The 19,227-nt window shown below is 35.7% G+C and overlaps 1 protein-coding gene across 1 annotated transcript in view; it reads right to left on the bottom strand.

Moving 5' to 3' along the window:
* The window catches only part of LOC124364147, a 31,996-nt gene extending 12,769 nt beyond the window's left edge, over positions 1-19,227 (bottom strand). Inside the window, exons 1-2 of the mRNA XM_046819390.1 lie at positions 19,054-19,227; positions 6,319-6,694 (exon numbers count right to left, since the gene is read on the bottom strand). Coding sequence (XP_046675346.1) covers positions 6,319-6,672 — 354 coding nt within the window. The 5' untranslated portion in view covers positions 6,673-6,694; positions 19,054-19,227. The remainder of the gene's footprint in view (positions 1-6,318; positions 6,695-19,053) is intronic.

Here is a 19,227-nt window from a genome sequence, read left to right as displayed (position 1 = left end):
ATTGTCATGATGGCTCCAGACATGCATAGTAAGTCATTTTTATTAGTTGAAAAATTCTCATCCTTGCTCCCTATAGCTAAATTTGCCAGAATGTGGGCAATGTGTGTTGACCATATTGCATACTGGCTAGATGAGGGGCATCCACTGAAGGGACATCTATCTTTCCTGTAGAAATGAATCATTCACAATTCAATTCCATAGCTTAAGTTCGTTCTCTATATGTCTCCCTCAATTGACAGATCCCATGAGGGACTTGCATCATCTTCAAATTTTGTCAATCTTCCATAGCTAAGCTATATAGAAATTCAGTTTTCATCCAGATTTCAAGTCTATAGTTTAGTTAGGTACTGAGGTATTTCCCTCAGTATAACCTTCACTAATGCTCAACCAATTCCATAGATAGATATGCACTATGATATAACTTGACCCTTGCCTAAGCAAATGTTCATACAAAATTTCAAGTCTATAACTTAATCCGTGTTAGAGATACAGTGGCGTATATAGAAAAATATTTTGGGGGGGGCTGAAATAACCGGGGGGGGTCGGGGGTATGGAATACCCCCCAGTAGAAGGGGGGTCCGGGGGTCCTCCCCCCGGGAAAATGTTGCCAATTTAAGTCTTAAAAACACAGGTTTAAGGTTTTTTTGGCATGTATAAACGCTAAAATGGAAAGAATGAAAATCACTCTTTCGGAGAGATTTTTAAGTTTTTCATGGCGAGTTTCCTTCTTTTCGAGCAGGTTTCACTTTTCCATTTTAGCGTTATTATGTTTATATAGAAGGACCTGTATCCTTTGTATATTATTTTTGTATAAAATTAAAATTCAAAACTTAAGTGTCTGCTAGTTTGGTAGTTTTCAGTTGTTAAAATATAAAATAATAGAGGCTATAAAGTCCTATTTTTAAAATCTTTGGTTTTAAAATAGTTGTTATACAAAGAAATATATTGTCCTACGTATCTAAAACACAACACACCACAATATTATAAGTTTGAAAACTAATAAATGTTGACTATATACTATATTTATTTTAGCAATTGAATTGTTATTTTAGTTTTTTTTAATTTTTACCTTAATGAAATCAGAAATAGTAATTTCAATATGCACACAATTCAAATATTTATATCGTTAAAAAACTAAAATCTCAAACAGCCTTTCCAAGCTACAATAACCATTATTGTAGGCCTACTGTATGAACTGTTACAAGGGAAGAAAATGAAATATAGCTAAAAGTATTCATGAAACACTGTTTATTTGTCATTTTACAAAACAAAATCCAAATTTTCTAGACTTCAGTGAAAATTGTTTTAAAACTTCCTCATCAGTTATGGTAATGTCTCTATGAATAGATAAAAGTGCAAGACCATTCAACCTGTTTTCCGAAGTTGTGTTTCTCAGATACGTTTTTAAGTCTTCGGAGAGATGAGAAGCTCCTTTCTGCAGAAGCCACTGAAACGGGTAAAACCGCTAACAATTTCAAAATATTAAACATGTTTGGGAAATAGTCTTTATCACATTTTCAAGAGCAGAAATTGCAGTTTTTTGGCAAACTTTCTTTTTCTTCACGATTCCACTTTTGTTTCCACAGTAGAAATTCACTTCGTACCTCATCTCTGAAAGATAGATCTTTTTCATAAAAACGTTCAGGGCAGGTTCCAGGGATGAAAATTCCGTTTTAATGCAGTGCTCAGGAAGAACATTCTGTAGTGAGTCGATTACTTCCCTGTGGTTTTTAAAACCCTCCTGAAGTGAACAGCAGAAATCGTCAAGGTATGGTATATACACTACACGCCGGTTAGTATTCTTCCACGTTTGTATAAGGAGTATTGCAGCGATTAGTTTGCTTGCGACATGTACGGGGGGTTTCCTCTTTGATACCTAATTTGTCAGTGCTTACTTTTAGCTCACTGAACAAAGCCTGGAATGTCTCTTCTGCTTTGCTTCGCCTTTCCTTTACTAGTTCCAATACATTGGAAATCTGTTTGTTGGCTTGAGCAAGATCTATATCTTTTCTTTTGGAGCATCTCTGAAAGGCGGATAGTCAAAGAAAGCAAGTTGTTCAAAAATAAAAAGACATGCAACAAACTGAAAACTGGTCACGGAGGCAATTAGTGTGTGTGCTTTTAACAGAAGCTTCTGCAGTCGATTCTTCTTCAATAGTTGATAGAGCGGTAATTATAGGCTCCAAAGCTTCTTTAAACATTATAAACTGAATCGTGGCGTTGCACCCAGCGAGTCTCACACAGACATATAAGTTTTTTTCTTTTCATCTCAGGGCAGCATTCAGAAATACTTGACTTAAGTAATCGCAGTTCTCTTAGCTGACTTGTGAAAGAAACTACACACCTCACTGATGACACCCATACAATTCCTTATCATAGGGATTTTTGATGCATCAGATAGACATAAGTTAAGAGAGTGAGAGGAACAATGTGTGTATATGGCTGAGGGTACTTTTTTCACTTATGTATGCTTGTACCCCTCTGAACTGGCCACTCATGACAGAAGCCCCATCATATCCTTGACCACGTAAATTGTTTTAAATCAAGTCCAAGACTGGTTAGACTTGACATTAATGTATTGGCTAACACCTTGACCTGTTACATCATACACGGGTACAAAAGCCAGAAAATCTTCCCTAATTTTAAACAATTTCCTCGTCAACATATCGGACACAGAGGAAAATTGTTCAATTTGGCTAATGTCTGTTGTCTCATCTGCTAATACTGAATAAAATACAGATTTTCTCACGTTGGATACAATTTTTGACTGTATTTGGGAACCAAAAATACCTATAATTTCATTTTGGATAACAGAACTAGTATACATAGTTTTGCCACCACCAGTTTCTAGCTGTGTTTTAAGATTATTGTCCCCGTAATTAACCCTGTACCTTAATAAAGAGCGAAAAATTACCATCATTTTGTATAGGCTCGTCAAGATCCACTCATTCCACCATCACGATGCCCTCTAAGAGCAATTTGTTTGCCTTCCACAAAATCTAATTGTCTGGATTATCGGTATAATTCTATTTTTGTTTTCCTGAACATTCATTTTTCTCTGCATGTTTGATACTGTTTATCACACTTTCTGTTTTTCCATGTACTAAGGATTTTACGTTCTTCAGCCATTAACATTGCAGTTTTATGATATTGTTTATTTTCATGTTGCATGAAAACCTCCCTAGCTTTCTTAAGCTTTGTAGTAAGTGGTTTTGATACTAATACTCCTAAACTCTGATGGTTTCCTTTCCCACCTGTGTTGTGTGTGAGAAAAAAACACAATATTTACACAGGGCCCCTTCCTTTGCTTCCGAATAAGCTAACCATTTGAAGTCTTCCAACCACTTATATTGAAAACTTCTGTTATTTTCAACTTTAGGAAATTCGTAACTACGTTGAGGCTTCCAACAGTTCTCAATAATTGAAATTTTCTCTTCATTTTGAAGTGAAAAGGAAGTTGAGAGCAGTAATGACCAATATCATTGATATTGTGAACTAACAAAGTGTGATTACTCTCGTTAAGGTTATGTTCAATTTCACCTGTGTGATCCTTGATCTCAACAACGCTGCCAGTTGATGTAGCACAAGTGGAGGTGACTCGGTGTTATTTCAAACGATGTCTGCTCGTCGATCTCAGACGAAACACTTTTTTTTCTTCACGAAAAAAAGCTTGAATCGAACTCTGTCTCTTCATTTTAAATGTTTAATGTAGCCTATGTACTTCACACGTAAACTGTCAACTATAAAGTAATCAGATCATGTTTAAATAACGCGACAACAAAACATATCACTTGATAACAGTCACTACAATCACAGCACATATGCATACAGCACTTAAAATGTCACCACGGGTGATACGCACTAGACAACAGCAGACAATGGCGTGGTAGTGCGGAATGAGGTCAGTGTGGTGGGATGGGTGGGGGGTTGTAGGAGGAGGAGGGTTGCTAGGCAGCGGGGCCGCGGCGACACGTCATCGTCATATACGCATGCCTAGGCGCTGGCACTACACGAGCGGCCGACGCGACAGTCAGGAGCGTCAGGCTACCTCGCACTCTTTACAGTTGCAACACGCTTATTTGCATGCTTACAAAATATTAGTAATTTCAACCTCTGAAAAAAATAAATATTGAATATTGTTAGGTATCATAATGTATTCTTAAAATTCCACTATAAACTATAATACTAATGTAGTCGAAAGTATAGAAGCACAGCTTATTGAAAATAAAAATAAATTATCGTAATATAAAGTTATAATATTTTTTTTGTGTTTCAAATTTCGGGGGGGCTCGAGCCCCCTGAGCCCCCCCCTTATATACGCCCTTGTAGAGATATCTTACAGAGAGTTAAGCGGCCCATACTCTAGACGTGCATTGCACGCCGTGCAGTTTTTTATACTGGCACGCCGTGCTTGGCATGGCACTTTGTGCCCCACACACTGACAGTTTAGTCAGTCCCGTGACGTGCTAGAAGTTGGTTGTGGTATTGTGATATTGTGTAGTATTGTCGTGCTGTGATATTTTACTATAATGCCTCTTATATTTTACTACTAAACATAAAGCGTTAACAGTATTGTTGATTGGTGCGATTCATGACGATAGCAAAGTGAAGAAGAGAAGAAGACAATTATGGACGAAAAATTGGTTAAAAGAGAGAGAAATGTATTCTGATATGAGACTACTGAAAGACTTACGTGAAAATCATAAAAATGATTACAGGATCTACTTGCGAATGGATGACGAAACATTTAGTTATGTGTTGAAAAGGTTAGGCCACGCATCGAAAGACAAGACACTAATCTGAGAAAAGCTATAACGGCGGAACAACGGTTAGTTACCACGAAAAATTTTTGTGTCAGCAGTCGACGTGATAAATATAGGAGAGTATTTGCCGCGAGAGAACGAAAAATAACCTCAAAAGACACTCCACTCTCAGCACGTAGCGCGGGACTGGTCCACACACTTGCAGGATGGCACGGCGGCAGGTGGCACGGCACGCCGAAAATCAAACCGATCTTGATTGCCATCGTGCCATGCAATGCACGGCATGCTTAGCACGGAGACCTCCACACACTGGCACGTTTCTTCCAATTTTGGCCGTCGTGCTTGCACGGCATGCATTGCACGTCTAGTGTATGGGCCGCTTTAGGCTTCGCTAACGCTCAGCAGTTCTCATGAGGAAACATGTGTCATTATGGAACTTTAAGTTGTCTCAATACAAGTCACAATTAATTAGCTTTTGAGGTATCATGCGGACAGATAGACAGATAGACAGGTAAAAGTAAAATTTTCTAGCACCCTGAGTGTTTGGCTTTGCTGAAGCATAGCCAGAATACATGTCACAATTTTGTAAATTATTTCCAAGATTTAGATTTCTGTTTTAAATTCTTTAAATGAATACTATTATTTCTTATTTTTGTACGTACAATTGGAATGTGCTTTTATTACTGTTTCTTTGTTAATCATCCATAGGAGGTCAAAAATGTTAAGTGCAAATAAAACTACACATGTCTGGAATCATACGTAATTACACTTATATTACTTCTCACATGTGTAAATTTATTTGCACTTGCTTGGAATAATATATTAAGAGATAACATAATGCGTATTACAATGTGGCAACCGCACAATTTATAAGCGAATCTCTTAAATTTACACAGAATTGGAAAGGAGAAACATGCTTGGAGAAATTATATTGGCGAGTTCTTGAAACAGTGTGTTGTGATGCCATAAACCAGTGTGAAAATACAATCTGTTAAACTTTGCGAGATTACACCTTAGTTAAATACTAGTTACTACATTACACTGCTATCATGATACAAAAAGTTAAACAAAATTAACTTTCTGTAAAGAATTTCTATGATTCTCATTTCAAAATTTTCTCAAACCAAATATGCAAACTAGAATATGGCAATAAATGCAAATTTGAATATACTATTTTTACAATAAAATGGTAAATTTGGAAAAAACTGGCTATTGGGAGGCATAGATTGAAATGATAACTTTACTTTTATTATGTGTTTCATATAAATCACTTGAACCAGAATAATGACATGATTTGATATCTTTCAGATCCTTTTTCATCTCAAGCTCTTCCATCCCAATAATAGTTGTTCTATTGAAACAATTATTTGTTAATGCAGAAGCATAGGAGTGCTCCAAGGAATAGATCTAGGACCCATTTTTTTCTAGGTATGGCACACCCTTAATCAATTTTCTATTGAGTTAGGATGTATATCATAAACTCAGTGTGATATATTATAATTCAATAAAACAGTGTTATAGATTATAAATTAGCTTACAGATAATTTTGACTTACTTTTCTGCCAGGTGAACAGTCTGCAATTTCTATTTTGTTATCTGACTCGATCTCTCCAAACGGTAGATTCTGCTTCATGATCTGCACCATCATGCCGGAGAAGGTCATGTATCTGTCTGGTGTAGAATAGGCACTAATTGACAGTCTCTTATGGCTGATCCATTGACTGTCTATCTCCAAGTTCATTGGGTAACGGTTTTTCACAGGTTTTCTGCCGAGGTACGGAGGTATCATGTTGACGCACAGGTCTCGGGTGACCTGCATGGGTGCCACTTGAGCGTACTGGGCCTCATAGTAGGCTCTACATTCATGTGAGAGTATAACAACAGTTATACCCAGCAATAACAATTTCATCTTTTGCCTCTATCTGAATGCTCTAAAATAAAACATGAAATAGTTTAAAATTTTTGGTGATCGAGTGAACATCAAAATGATGTCAACATTTTAATATTTTAAATTAATTATTAAATAGATCCAGCATTTTTACCAGTGAGCATTAACATTTTATGATTGATAATGTAAACTGAATGATATTCATGGTTACTTTTATCGTAGTATAGCAGCCTATCCTATTTTGTCTTGGTGTCATTTTTATGCTGCATTTAATAATGCTCAAGAAGATTACTGCCCATCATTGACAGAAATAGTAAATGATGGAAAGAATGTATCACTCTTCATAATCTCTTAAAAAGGAATTACGAACAAAGTTGTAAATAATTACAGAAATTAAATGTACTGTTATAATAATGGGTGCTGCGAACAAGTGCTCTGCTGCCTGGAAGGTAATTAGGCAGGAAAAGTTGGGTACAAATATAACGACAGTTTCGGTTACACTGGATAAATTTAATGATTATTTCCTCAGTGTTGCGGAAGAGGCCCTCAAGAATGTTCAGGCTGCTCCCTTCAATCCGATAGACATGGCCAGAAGAGCTAATGCTCCAGTGGAAGACATGAGGTGGACACCTATAACGGCGGACCAGATTCTGCACACGGTTAGGCGGATGAAGGACAGTAAAAGCAAGGACATTTATTCGTTATCAAACAGCCTTATAAAATCAGTGGTTGGGTATATCTTGCTGCCTTTGATGGCCTGCTTCAATGCATGTTTAAATGAAGGTGTCTTTCCCGGTAAGTTAAAGGTTGCTCGGGTCACTCCAATTTTTAAGAAGGGAGATAGGTCACTGCCGGAGAGCCAAGGGCGTATATAAGGGGGGGGCTCAGGGGGCTCGAGCCCCCCCCCGAAATTTGAAACACAAAAAAAAATATTATAACTTATATACGATAATTTATTTTTATTTTCAATAAGCTGTGCTTCTATACTTTCGACTACATTAGTATTATAGTTTATAGTGGAATTTTAAGAATACATTATGATATACCTAACCATATTCAATATTTATTTTTTTCAGAGGTTGAAATTACTAATATTTTGTAAGCATGCAAATAAGCGTTGCAACTGTAAAGAGTGCGAGGTAGCCCTGACGCTCCTGACTGTCGCGTCGGCCGCTCGTGTAGTGCCAGCGCCAGGCATGCGTATATGACGATGACGTGTCGCCGCGGCCCCGCTGCCTAGCAACCCTCCTCCTCCTACAACCCCCCACCCACTCCCCACCACACCTGACCTCATTCCGCACTACCACGCCATTGTCTGCTGTTGTCTAGTGCGTATCACCCGTGGTGACATTTTTAAGTGCTGTATGCATATGTGCTGTGATTGTAGTGACTGTTATCAAGTGATATGTTTTGTTGTCGCGTTATTTAAAACATGATCTGATTACTTTATAGTTGACCAGTTTACGTGTGAAGTACATAGGCTACATTAAACATTTAAAATGAAGAGACAGAGTTCGATTCAAGCTTTTTTCGTGAAGAAAAAACGTGTTTCGTCTGAGATCGACGAGCAGACATCGTTTGAAATAACACCGAGTCCCTCCACTTGTGCTACATCAACTGGCAGCGTTGTTGAGATCAAGGATCACACAGGTGAAATTGAACATAACCTTAACGAGAGTAATTCACACTTTGTTAGTTCACAATATCAATGATATTGGTCATTACTGCTCCTCAACTTCCATTTTCACTTCAAAAATGAAGAGAAAATTTCAATTATTGAGAACTGTTGGAAGCCTCAACGTAGTTACGAATTTCCTAAAGTTGAAAATAACAGAAGTTTTCAATATAAGTGGTTGGAAAGACTTCAAATGGTTAGCTTATTCGGAAAGCAAAGGAAGGGGCCCTGTGTAAATATTGTGTTTTTTTCTCACACAACACAGGTGGGAAAGGAAACCATCAGAGTTTAGGAGTATTTAGTATCAAAACCACTTACTACAAAGCTTAAGAAAGCTAGGGAGGTTTTCATGCAACATGAAAATAAACAATATCATAAAACTGCAATGTTAATGGCTGAAGACGTAAAATCTTAGTACATGGAAAAACAGAAAGTGTGATAAACAGTATCAACATGCAGAGAAAAATGAATGTTTCAGGAAAACAAAAAATAGAATTATACCGATAATCCAGACAATTAGATTTTGTGGAAGGCAACAAATTGCTCTTAGAGGGCATCGTGATGGTGGAAGAGTGGATCTTGACGAGCCTATACAAAATGATGGTAATTTTCGCTCTTTATTAAGGTACAGGGCTAATTACGGGGACAATAATCTTAAAACACAGCTAGAAACTGGTGGTGGCAAAAACTATGTATACTAGTTCTGTTATCCAAAATGAAATTATAGGTATTTTTGGTTCCCAAATACAGTCAAAAATTGTATCCAACGTGAGAAAAAATCTGTATTTTATTCAGTATTAGCAGATGAGACAACAGACATTAGCCAAATTGAACAATTTTCCCTCTGTGTCCGATTATGTTGACGAGGAATTGTTTAAAATTAGGGAAGATTTTCTGGCTTTTTGTACCCGTGTATGATGTAACAGGTCAAGGTTTAGCCAATACATTAATGTCAAGTCTAACCAGTCTTGGACTTGATTTAAACAATTTACGTGGTCAAGGATATGATGGGGCTTCTGTCATGAGTGGCCAGTTCAGAGGGGTACAAACATACATAAAGTGAAAAAGTACCCTCAGCCATATACACACATTGTTCCTCTCACTCTCTTAACTTATGTCTATCTGATGCATCAAAAATCCCTATGATAAGGAATTGTATGGGTGTCATCAGTGAGGTGTGTAGTTTCTTTCACAAGTCAGCTAAGAGAACTGCGATACTTAAGTCAAGTATTTCTGAATGCTGCCTGAGATGAAAAGAAAAAAACTTATATGTCTGTGTGAGACTCGCTGGGTGCAACGCCACGATTCAGTTATAATGTTTAAAGAAGCTTTGGAGCCTATAATTACCGCTCTATCAACTATTGAAGAAGAATCGACTGCAGAAGCTTCTGTAAAAGCACACACACTAATTGCCTCCATGACCAGTTTTCAGTTTGTTTGCATGTCTTTTTATTTTGAACAACTTGCTTTCTTTGACTATCCGCCTTTCAGAGATGCTCCAAAAGAAAGATATAGATCTTGCTCAAGCCAACAAACAGATTTCCAATGTATTGGAACTAGTAAAGGAAATGGCGAAGCAAAGCAGAAGAGACATTCCAGGCTTTGTTCAGTGAGCTAAAAGTAAGCACTGGACAAATTAGGTATCAAAGAGGAAACCCCCCGTACATGTCGCAAGCAAACTAATCGCTGCAATACTCCTTATACAAACGTGGAAGAATACTACCGGCGTGTAGTGTATATACCATTACCTTGACGATTTCTGCTGTTCACTTCAGGAGCGTTTTAAAAACCACAGGGAAGTAATCGACTCACTACAGAATGTTCTTCCTGAGCACTGCATTAAAACGGAATTTTCATCCCTGGAACCTGCCCTGACGTTTTATGAAAAAGATCTATCTTTCAGAGATGAGGTACGAAGTGAATTTCTACTGTGGAAACAAAAGTGGAATCGTGAAGAAAAAGAAAGTTTGCCAAAAACTGCAATTTCTGCTCTTGAAAAAATGTGATAAAGACTATTTCCCAAACATGTTTAATATTTTGAAATTGTTAGCGGTTTTAACCCGTTTCAGTGGCTTCTGCAGAAAGGAGCTTTTCATCTCTCCGAAGACTTAAAACGTATCTGAGAAACACAACTTCGGAAAAACAGGTTGATATGGTCTTGCACTGTTATCTATTCATAGAGACATTACCATAACTGATGAGGAAGTTTTAAACAATTTTCACTGAAGTCTAGAAATTTGGATTTTGTTTTGTAAAATGACAATAAACAGTGTTTCATGAATACTTTTAGCTATATTTCATTTTCTTCCCTTGTAACAGTTTCATAAAGTAGGCCTACAATAACTGGTTATTGTAGCTTGGAAGGCTGTTTGAGATTTTAGTTTTTTAACGATATAAATATTTGAATTGTGTGCATACTGAAATTACTATTTCTGATTTCATTAAGGTAAAATTTAAAAAAAACTAAAAATAACAATTCAATTGCTAAAATAAATATAGTATATAGTCAACATTTATTAGTTTTCAAACTTATAATATTGTGGTGTGTTGTGTTTTAGATACGTAGGACAATATATTTCTTTGTATAACAACTATTTTAAACCAAAGATTTTAAAAATAGGACTTTATAGCCTCTATTATTTTCTATTTTAACAACTGAAAACTACCAAACTAGCAGACACTTAAGTTTTGAATTTGAATTTTATACAAAAATAATATACAAAGGATACAGGTCCTTCTATATAAACATAATAACGCTAAAATGGAAAAGTGAAAACCTGCTCGAAAAGAAGGAAACTCGCCATGAAAAACTTAAAAATCTCTCCGAAAGAGTGATTTTCATTCTTTCCATTTTAGCGTTTATACATGCCAAAAACCTTAAAACCTGTGTTTTTAAGACTTAAATTGGCAAAAATTTTCCTGGGGGGAGGACCCCCGTACCCCCTTTTTACTTTTACCTTTTACCCCCCGGTATTTCAGCCCCCCCCCAAAAATATTTTTCTATATATGCCACTGCGGAGAGCTACAGGCCTGTTTCTAATATTCCCATTTTTGGGAAGGTTTTTGAATCCCTTATTAAGTGTCAACTCCAAAGGTTTCTCAAGGAGAGTGGACTGATCTCGGATGCCCAGTATGGCTTTAGGAAAGGCCTTTCCACAGTGAGTGCAGTCTCTCACTTGGTTAGTGGCGTACTAGATGGGTTTGAGCATAGGCTAAATACGGGGGTAACACTCTGTGACCTCAGTAAGGCCTTTGATTGTGTATCACATATTATATTGCTTGAAAAATTAAGGCACTACGGTATAAATCACAATAATTTGGAACTGTTCAGGTCTTATTTGGGAGGCCAAGAGCAGATTGTCACAGTAAATGGTCATAGATCTCGGGTGGGCGCTGTTGTGCACGGAGTCCCACAGGGATCCGTTCTTGGGCCATTACTCTTTCTTGTTATGGTAAACGACTTATCTTGTAACATCAACTCTGATGTAATTTGTTACGCTGATGACACCAGTCTGATTGATGTTAATGCTGACATACATGACTTAGTCGTATCGATGCAGGACTCACTTGACTCTGTCTCGTGTTGGTTCCGAGCCAACCTTTTTATGCTTAACATGAATAAAACACAAAAAATTATATTTAGCTTGAGTGGTGTAGATATTTTTAGAGATAGTGTTAACCTACTAGGCATAACCTTAGATAGTAAGTTAGTTTGGCATGATCATGTACATATTTTAAGTAGTAAGTTATCTAGAGTAATATATCTCTTGATAAAACTAAGGGACTGCGTCCCCATTGAATATGTTAAGACAGCATATTTTGCTTTTTTTCAAAGCCTAATCCAGTATGGGCTCAGTCTATGGGGAGGTAATTCTGGTGTAAATAGTGTTTTAATACTTCAAAAGAAAGCTCTTAGAATAATATGCAAAGTTAACTCATGTGCTAGCTGTAGACCATTGTTTAAAACCCAGAATATCATGACTGTGGTTAATCTGTATATTTTTAATGTTATTATGAATATTAAGGAAAATTATGAGAGCTTAATATTAAGAAGTGATGTCCATAGACATGACACTAGGAATAAAAGTCTTATTGATATTCCATACAAAAGGCTCACTAAATCTAAATCTAATCTGCATTACCAAGGTATTGTATTTATTAATAAACTTCCAGGCTCAGCTCGGACCTTGAAGACAACAAAATTTAAAAACAAACTGACTGCTTTCCTTTTGGCAAACCCTTTCTACAGTCAAAGTGAGTTTCTTGCCTTATCTCAGAGTGACTTTAACCCTTACTTCTAATGCATGGAGTGCTTACTTTTAGTATTTATTAATCCTGCATGGTTTTTACATAGCCTTTGGTTTTTAGTTTTAGCCATGATTGTTCTTTTAGCCTCTACTGACTAAACCTATTACATGTATGCTCAGTGGCGTAACTAGACAGAGTCGCGCCCCCCCGCAGCGTACTGAAAATGCGCCCCTCCTGTCGGCTCCTAACACCCCCCCCCCCCCCCCCCCCTTCCTCCTACTGACCTACACGCATCGTTATAATTATAGCCTACTTCCCCCTGGTCTACCTTTATTCTCATGATGTTCACTCTACTTACGGTAAATTGTAATAGAAAACAAACCTTTACTTTTTAAGAGTGGCTTTAAATTTGTGTAAATAGTTGATAGTCCCGTGCTGTGCAATGTTTATTTTTTATACATTTTGTAAAAAGATCAAAAAGGAAAAGAAAACTTTAAAATGAATTATTCATCATAATTATTTATTAATGAAAACTATCTCAAACATTAAAATAAAAATAGAAAAAATTGTAGACATGTTAATTATTTCCATTTATTTAAACCCTCTCCTCTTCTTTAAAACTGAAATATTTTTCAGCTAACATCTTCAAGTTGATCCTACGAGCCCGTTTCATGTTCTATGCTCAAGACTCCCAAAGCGCTCAGCCTGGTAATTGGTCATAGTGTTTCTCAAATAATTCTTTTATGAGCTTGAGTTTAGAAAATGACCTGAAAATTTATATAAGATTAAAAAAACTATGTTGTTAACATATATGCCATTTTCAGGTTATAATACAAGTAATATAATTAAAGGGTATAATAACTCTTCTTAACACAAAAATTAATTTTAGTTAGTACGGGTTTTTATGATATTTTGGTGATTACGAACCTTTTCCGCTGACGCTGACGTAACTGGGGAGAGTCAAGAACATCATCATCGCTGTGCAGACATCAGGAAGGCTGCTTGACAAAGTCACGTTTTCTATCATTAAATATGAGGCTAAAATCCTTAACTTTTTTCAATCCTCTTGTTTTTATTTCATCCGAAAACAATGTTTCTGAAACACACTATTTGTGTCTCCAACCCGTGTGAAACATCTTCCTCATACTTCTCACAAAACTTCCTGGCTGAAAAAATTAGTTCATCATCATCACTTTTCTCTGTGAGGTACTTTGGAGTTTAAAAAAAAGTTGAACTGATCGTTAATCCTGACCATGCTCTCAAAACGTCTGGAGATTTGAGCAATAACTATATCCAAGCTCCTGTAAAATACTTTTACTTTGAATTCTTGCAATGGATTAGAAAATTCAACATCGTTGGTCAGTTCGTCAAAAAAGTTTTTTACTTTTTTACATCGTTTAGTCGGCAGAGAAGACTCAATATTCCATCCCCTGGCTAGCGTTTCAGCTTCTTTAACAACACCTTCAAACTCATTTCTTGCTCTCTTTAGTTCAGTCATTACTCTTTCCAAGAAGGGCTGTAGCTTCGTCAATTGATACATCCTCTTTTTTGTAGTGTTTTAGATGTAATATTAATTCTCTCTAAAACCTTACTTTGGAAAGTAAGCATCAATACAAATTGAAAAACACGTCATTTGTTTTTTTGAGTCCAGTTGCCTCAAAAACCTCTTTATTCTTTTTAGAAGTCAGAATAATATTCGTCAAACAGCTTAAGACAGAAACAAAGTTACACTTTATGGCCAGTAAACAATCGTACCTAGATGACCAACGGGTCGGACACAATCTTTTGAGTGTCTTGCTAAGTATAGACCCCTTTGCTCCATAGATTTCTCTCTCAAAAGCTTGCCATCTTGGCAGGCTTTCGCCGAAAAACACGTAAATTTGAATTGACCAAATCGTAAAATAAAAATCATTTCTGTTATGTCAGTAACTGAGTCATTGAGTACCAAATTTAAATTATGCGAGGCACAATGCACGTACTCTGCATTTGGCGACTTTTGCTTTATTCTAGATTGGATTCCAGAATAGTTTTTTCCACTCATTACGGCTGCCCCGTCATAACCCTGGCCTCTACACTTTTCAATTTTTAATGTTGTTTTCTTCTTCTTCCAAAAAATTACAAACCTCGTTAGTAATTTTTTTTCCGAATTTTGGCCTGTAAGAGCTATGAACCCTAAGAATGATTCTTTAATTTCAAGTTTTTTCGTAGTTTTGGACTGCCACATGTCGTATTACTATCGATAGTTGATCAGTTTTTGAGACGTCTTGAGTGGTGTCTAATACCAGAGAGAAGAAAGGAGCTGCTTGGATTTCACTTACAACTTCATCCAGAACATGCTGTGACGCAAACATGATCATTTTCATTTGGGATTTTTGGGAGACAAATACTTAACTTTGCTTTTGATCGTTTTTCTAAGTGACTTTTTAGAAGAGGATCGTATCGTGACAACAAATCTATAATATTCAAAAAGTTTCCAGAAGTAGTGTCCACTGTTTCAATATTTTCATTCCGATGCCCTCTGAACGCTAAGTTACAAGTAGCCATAGTTATTACTACATCTAAAAGTCTTTTGAGAATCTCACAATTACTCAGGTTCATACTTTTGAATAAGTGATTTTGCATCTTGGCTATTTTTTACGGTACTATATGCTAAACATGAATTTAAGTGTATACGAGATGTTTCATGTTCTTTAATTTTTTTGCTTAAACCTTGCCAATCATTTATTAGACCTTTACACCAAGCATCTTTAAATTTAGGGTCAGTTCTGGTCAGCGAACAACCAACAAGGTTCACAGTATACGCCATTTAATAAAGGTGAATAACAAAGCCAAAACCGTTCTAGTTTTTGGCCCGTTTTGGCAATTTTGTAATAAAAAATCACTGCTAAAAGATCTATTGTTTTGTCGAGTCTTTAGGAAAAGGCCCTGTGGGCCTACATGGTTCAGAATTCAAAAATGAAAAGTTTTATCTTCTTCTTTTTAAGAGGGATACTCCGTCATTAGTGTAGAGCCCAATGTCAGTTTTAAAAAACACCACGTTGTTGACTGATTTCATTAGTATCAATATGCAAAACACAGTTTTTATCAATGTCTACGGTACAGCTACAGCTATCATTTATTTATCTTAACGTCTAGACTCACGTCTGGTTCGTTATTTGTGAATTCAGGTGGGGTCTGAGTAGATGTTCCATTTTCTGTCTCGATGGTAGGTAGGTCAGAACTTATTTCACTACACTCACAAATTAAACCGGAAGTTATTTGTTTCCTTACACTGTCATTGTTTTTACTAAGAGATATGTCAGATTTAAAAAATAGATCAATTTTTTGGTGTTTTTTTTGCTTTTTCTTCCTCCTCCTTCTTCCGCTTTCGGTATTCTGCACCACTAGGTTTTTTAGACATTTTTGTTTAATTATTGATTTAGTTTTCTAGTACATCGTCCCATTAATATAAGTTTTCCTGTAAGAGGTGTAGTTTGCAAACACTTTTCACCGCCACCACAGTTGTAGGCTACTGAATAAATCACAACTTTCGAAAATGCAGTAAACGTAACGAGTAATGAATATATGACTGAGTGACAAGGAACCACAGTATACTGTGAAGGAACTACCTAACAATAATTGGTACTTGGTAGTGTGGAGGGAGGGAGGGGAGTATTCAAGTCGCAACATGAAACAAGGCAGTACACGCACGCACACCCCCACGCTCACACACGGTCCTAAAGAAGCGCCTTAAAAATACACTTCCGTGGCGGTTCAGCAAATAGTTTGCCTGCTTTAGTTTTGAAGGCGTTTAAAAAACTAAAACAAGAAATGATAATAGGCCTACGATATTCCTCGCTAGCTTCATTTATACAAAAAAAATTATAAGGAATTACAATGAAAATAGTGATATTCAACCTTAAGAAATTTGGTAAAATCGGTATAATTTTTTTTATTTTTTTCATTCCTTCGTGTGGCGCCCCTTGACACGCCGCGCCCCCCCGCATTGCGGGGGTTGCGGGGGTATGTATTACGCCACTGTGTATGCTACTTGTTAAACGGTTAATAAAGTTGTCTATTGTCTATTGTCTATTGTCTAAAGCCTCTGAAAATGTTATTAAAGTGTAATACTCATATGATGAAATTTATATCTATATAAATTTAGTATTAGAAATCTTTGCTTTCTTAATTACAACTGAATCGATTTAAAAGCCAGCTATACTGGCAGCCATCTTCATTTTAGCTCTTTAAGAACAACACTTAATTTCTTAATTCTTGTACGCTCTTATTTTTGGCCCTAGAACTATGGGAGATGATTCCTTACAAATATATATATTAATTATGTATTCCAATGATTTTTATGATGCTGTTATTGGTTATTCAGAAAAGAAATAGACAATTTCATCAAGAAATGCAATAGTGTTAGATTTCAAGTATTTTCAGTACAAAATAAACAGCAAATTACAATGTTGCAAAGTACTAAATCAACCTTAGCTCAGAGTTTTGTAAATTATATGTAAATTGTATGTGTATTAAATTACATCTTAAAAAAGACATTTAATGTATTCTATCACAAAAATAATGAAGGTAAGTGTTTACCATTATTCTTGTGGGCCAAATCTGTACGTCGTTTCAGTACAGCAAGCTATTAAGAAATATTTAAAAACAAATTGCTATTTTGACATTAAAAAAGGTTTAGAATATTCATGTGACTATGTTTATAATAATTATAAGAATAATAATTTTACGTCTATGTAGAGGCACAACAGCTAGTATAAGAGCCCTGTACACTTTTAAGTCCCATCTAGAAGCCACAGTAAGATTGCTATTAATGCACCAGTAATAGTTAAATAGAAATATATAACACAATAGTTGGAATTTTACATACAAGAAACAGAACTTCTAAACCTCCTCTCTAGATTATGGTGTACAGTGTGTCCTTGTTTCATGTTAATTAACACAATTATTAGTTTATGTAGAAACTTAGGAGTGCCCAAAGGGTCAGGTGTGGGACCAATTCTATTTATTTTGTACTCAAATGGCCTAAGAAAAACATTCAATTTCTGAGAAGGAAACAAGATTTCTTTCAAACATTTACCAACGTTCAGTGATACAAAAAGTCAGTAACACTAGTTTTGAGATCTGCAATCTGATCGCTTCTTCAGGTAAATAACTAACCTAACAGATAATTAAAATCTAGGTTAAAACAAACAAATCATACCAGAGCATAGTGAAACGCAGGAAATTACAACAACAGTCAGGAATTACTACAACCATGTTGTGCGTTAACTTTATGTACAATATATCTAAAACATTCACTTAATAGAAACAAAACATAACACTAATTTATTAAATGAGTTCAATTTATGCTTTTTACATTCATTTTCTGATGATTGTATTGAATTTAATACCATTTAATAGCCAAAGCAATATTCTGGCAAGTGCAAGATTTCCTGTTGTAACACTGAGTTAAAATACTACAAATGTTATAAAAAGTACAGTCTAAAAATAAAGTTCTCTGTTCCTTTGGTATGCTCCTCACCACTTCTTAAAAGTCAGAAGTTGAAGGATGCAACTAAACAGGTAAATGTTCCTTAAGGATAAAGCAATTGTTAGATGGTTATAACCTCAAATTTAATCTTGAGGTCATTATGTTTGACATTTTTGCTGCAATTCAACTTAATTCTTCTTACTTTCCTCTGTGCACAATTGTGATAGAGCTGAAGCAGCATTGTAGATGTAAACTTCCTTACCATATCTGATTTAGTAAAAGTGATAATGATCAAACAGTATTTTGCTACCATGTCAGAAAAAGTTGTCACAGAGGTTAGATAAGTTGGTACATTTCACTGATTGACAAGTGTCTCACACTACCACGTTTGAATTAGTGAGCAGTCTAACCTTTAGAGTAGGTGATGCAAGTAAATTATAAAGATATCCATATGAAATAAAAAATTAAGGTTTGTATTCAATCGCAAGAAAAATTGGTCAAAAGAATACAGTGAATGGATAAAAGTTCAATAATGCTTTGCGAAATTGGAAAAAGGTTTTCATACTGGATATTGGGTATGTAAGCATGTAAACATTTAAGTTCTAACTTCACACAGAATTTTAAATTTACGAAATGAGTCACTTAATTTAGTAGCAACAGTTGTGTAAAGCTAAAGATCATGAACTGAATATAAAAGCACCATTTTTTATTGTACAATCAGGCAAGTTCACTACTCTTTATGTATTTGCAGAATCGTGCGGTAAATATTTGTAGCTAGAAGTCTTGATTACACTTTTGATTGTAATTAAGTAATTGTTTCTGCAAAAAATAGAGAAAAGAATAAATTAGAAGTACTTGCAACAATATTTATTAACAGGAAACAAGAATTGTTGCTGTTAATCCTAATGTTATCTACTGTATGCATCTAGAGGGTTAAAATTTTATTTCATAGCAAATTCCATCAATATACTTTAAATAATACATACAGAATGTTTCTACTGCCACAAACCTTTAAAACAGTTTTTTGAAAATCCTTTAAAACCAGTGATCTTTTCAATGCAGATATGATTGGAGTCCATATGGGTTCTTCAAGAGGTTAACATTGATACATTCACATTACAAAGCAATCCGGTTGTCACACCCACTATCCATACTGTTATTGCTGTTAATCAGCATTATCTCT

The sequence above is a fragment of the Homalodisca vitripennis genome, chromosome 6 (assembly GCF_021130785.1).
Source record: "Homalodisca vitripennis isolate AUS2020 chromosome 6, UT_GWSS_2.1, whole genome shotgun sequence".
Classification (NCBI taxonomy): domain Eukaryota; kingdom Metazoa; phylum Arthropoda; class Insecta; order Hemiptera; family Cicadellidae; genus Homalodisca; species Homalodisca vitripennis.
This window is presented reverse-complemented; position numbering and strand designations above follow the sequence as displayed.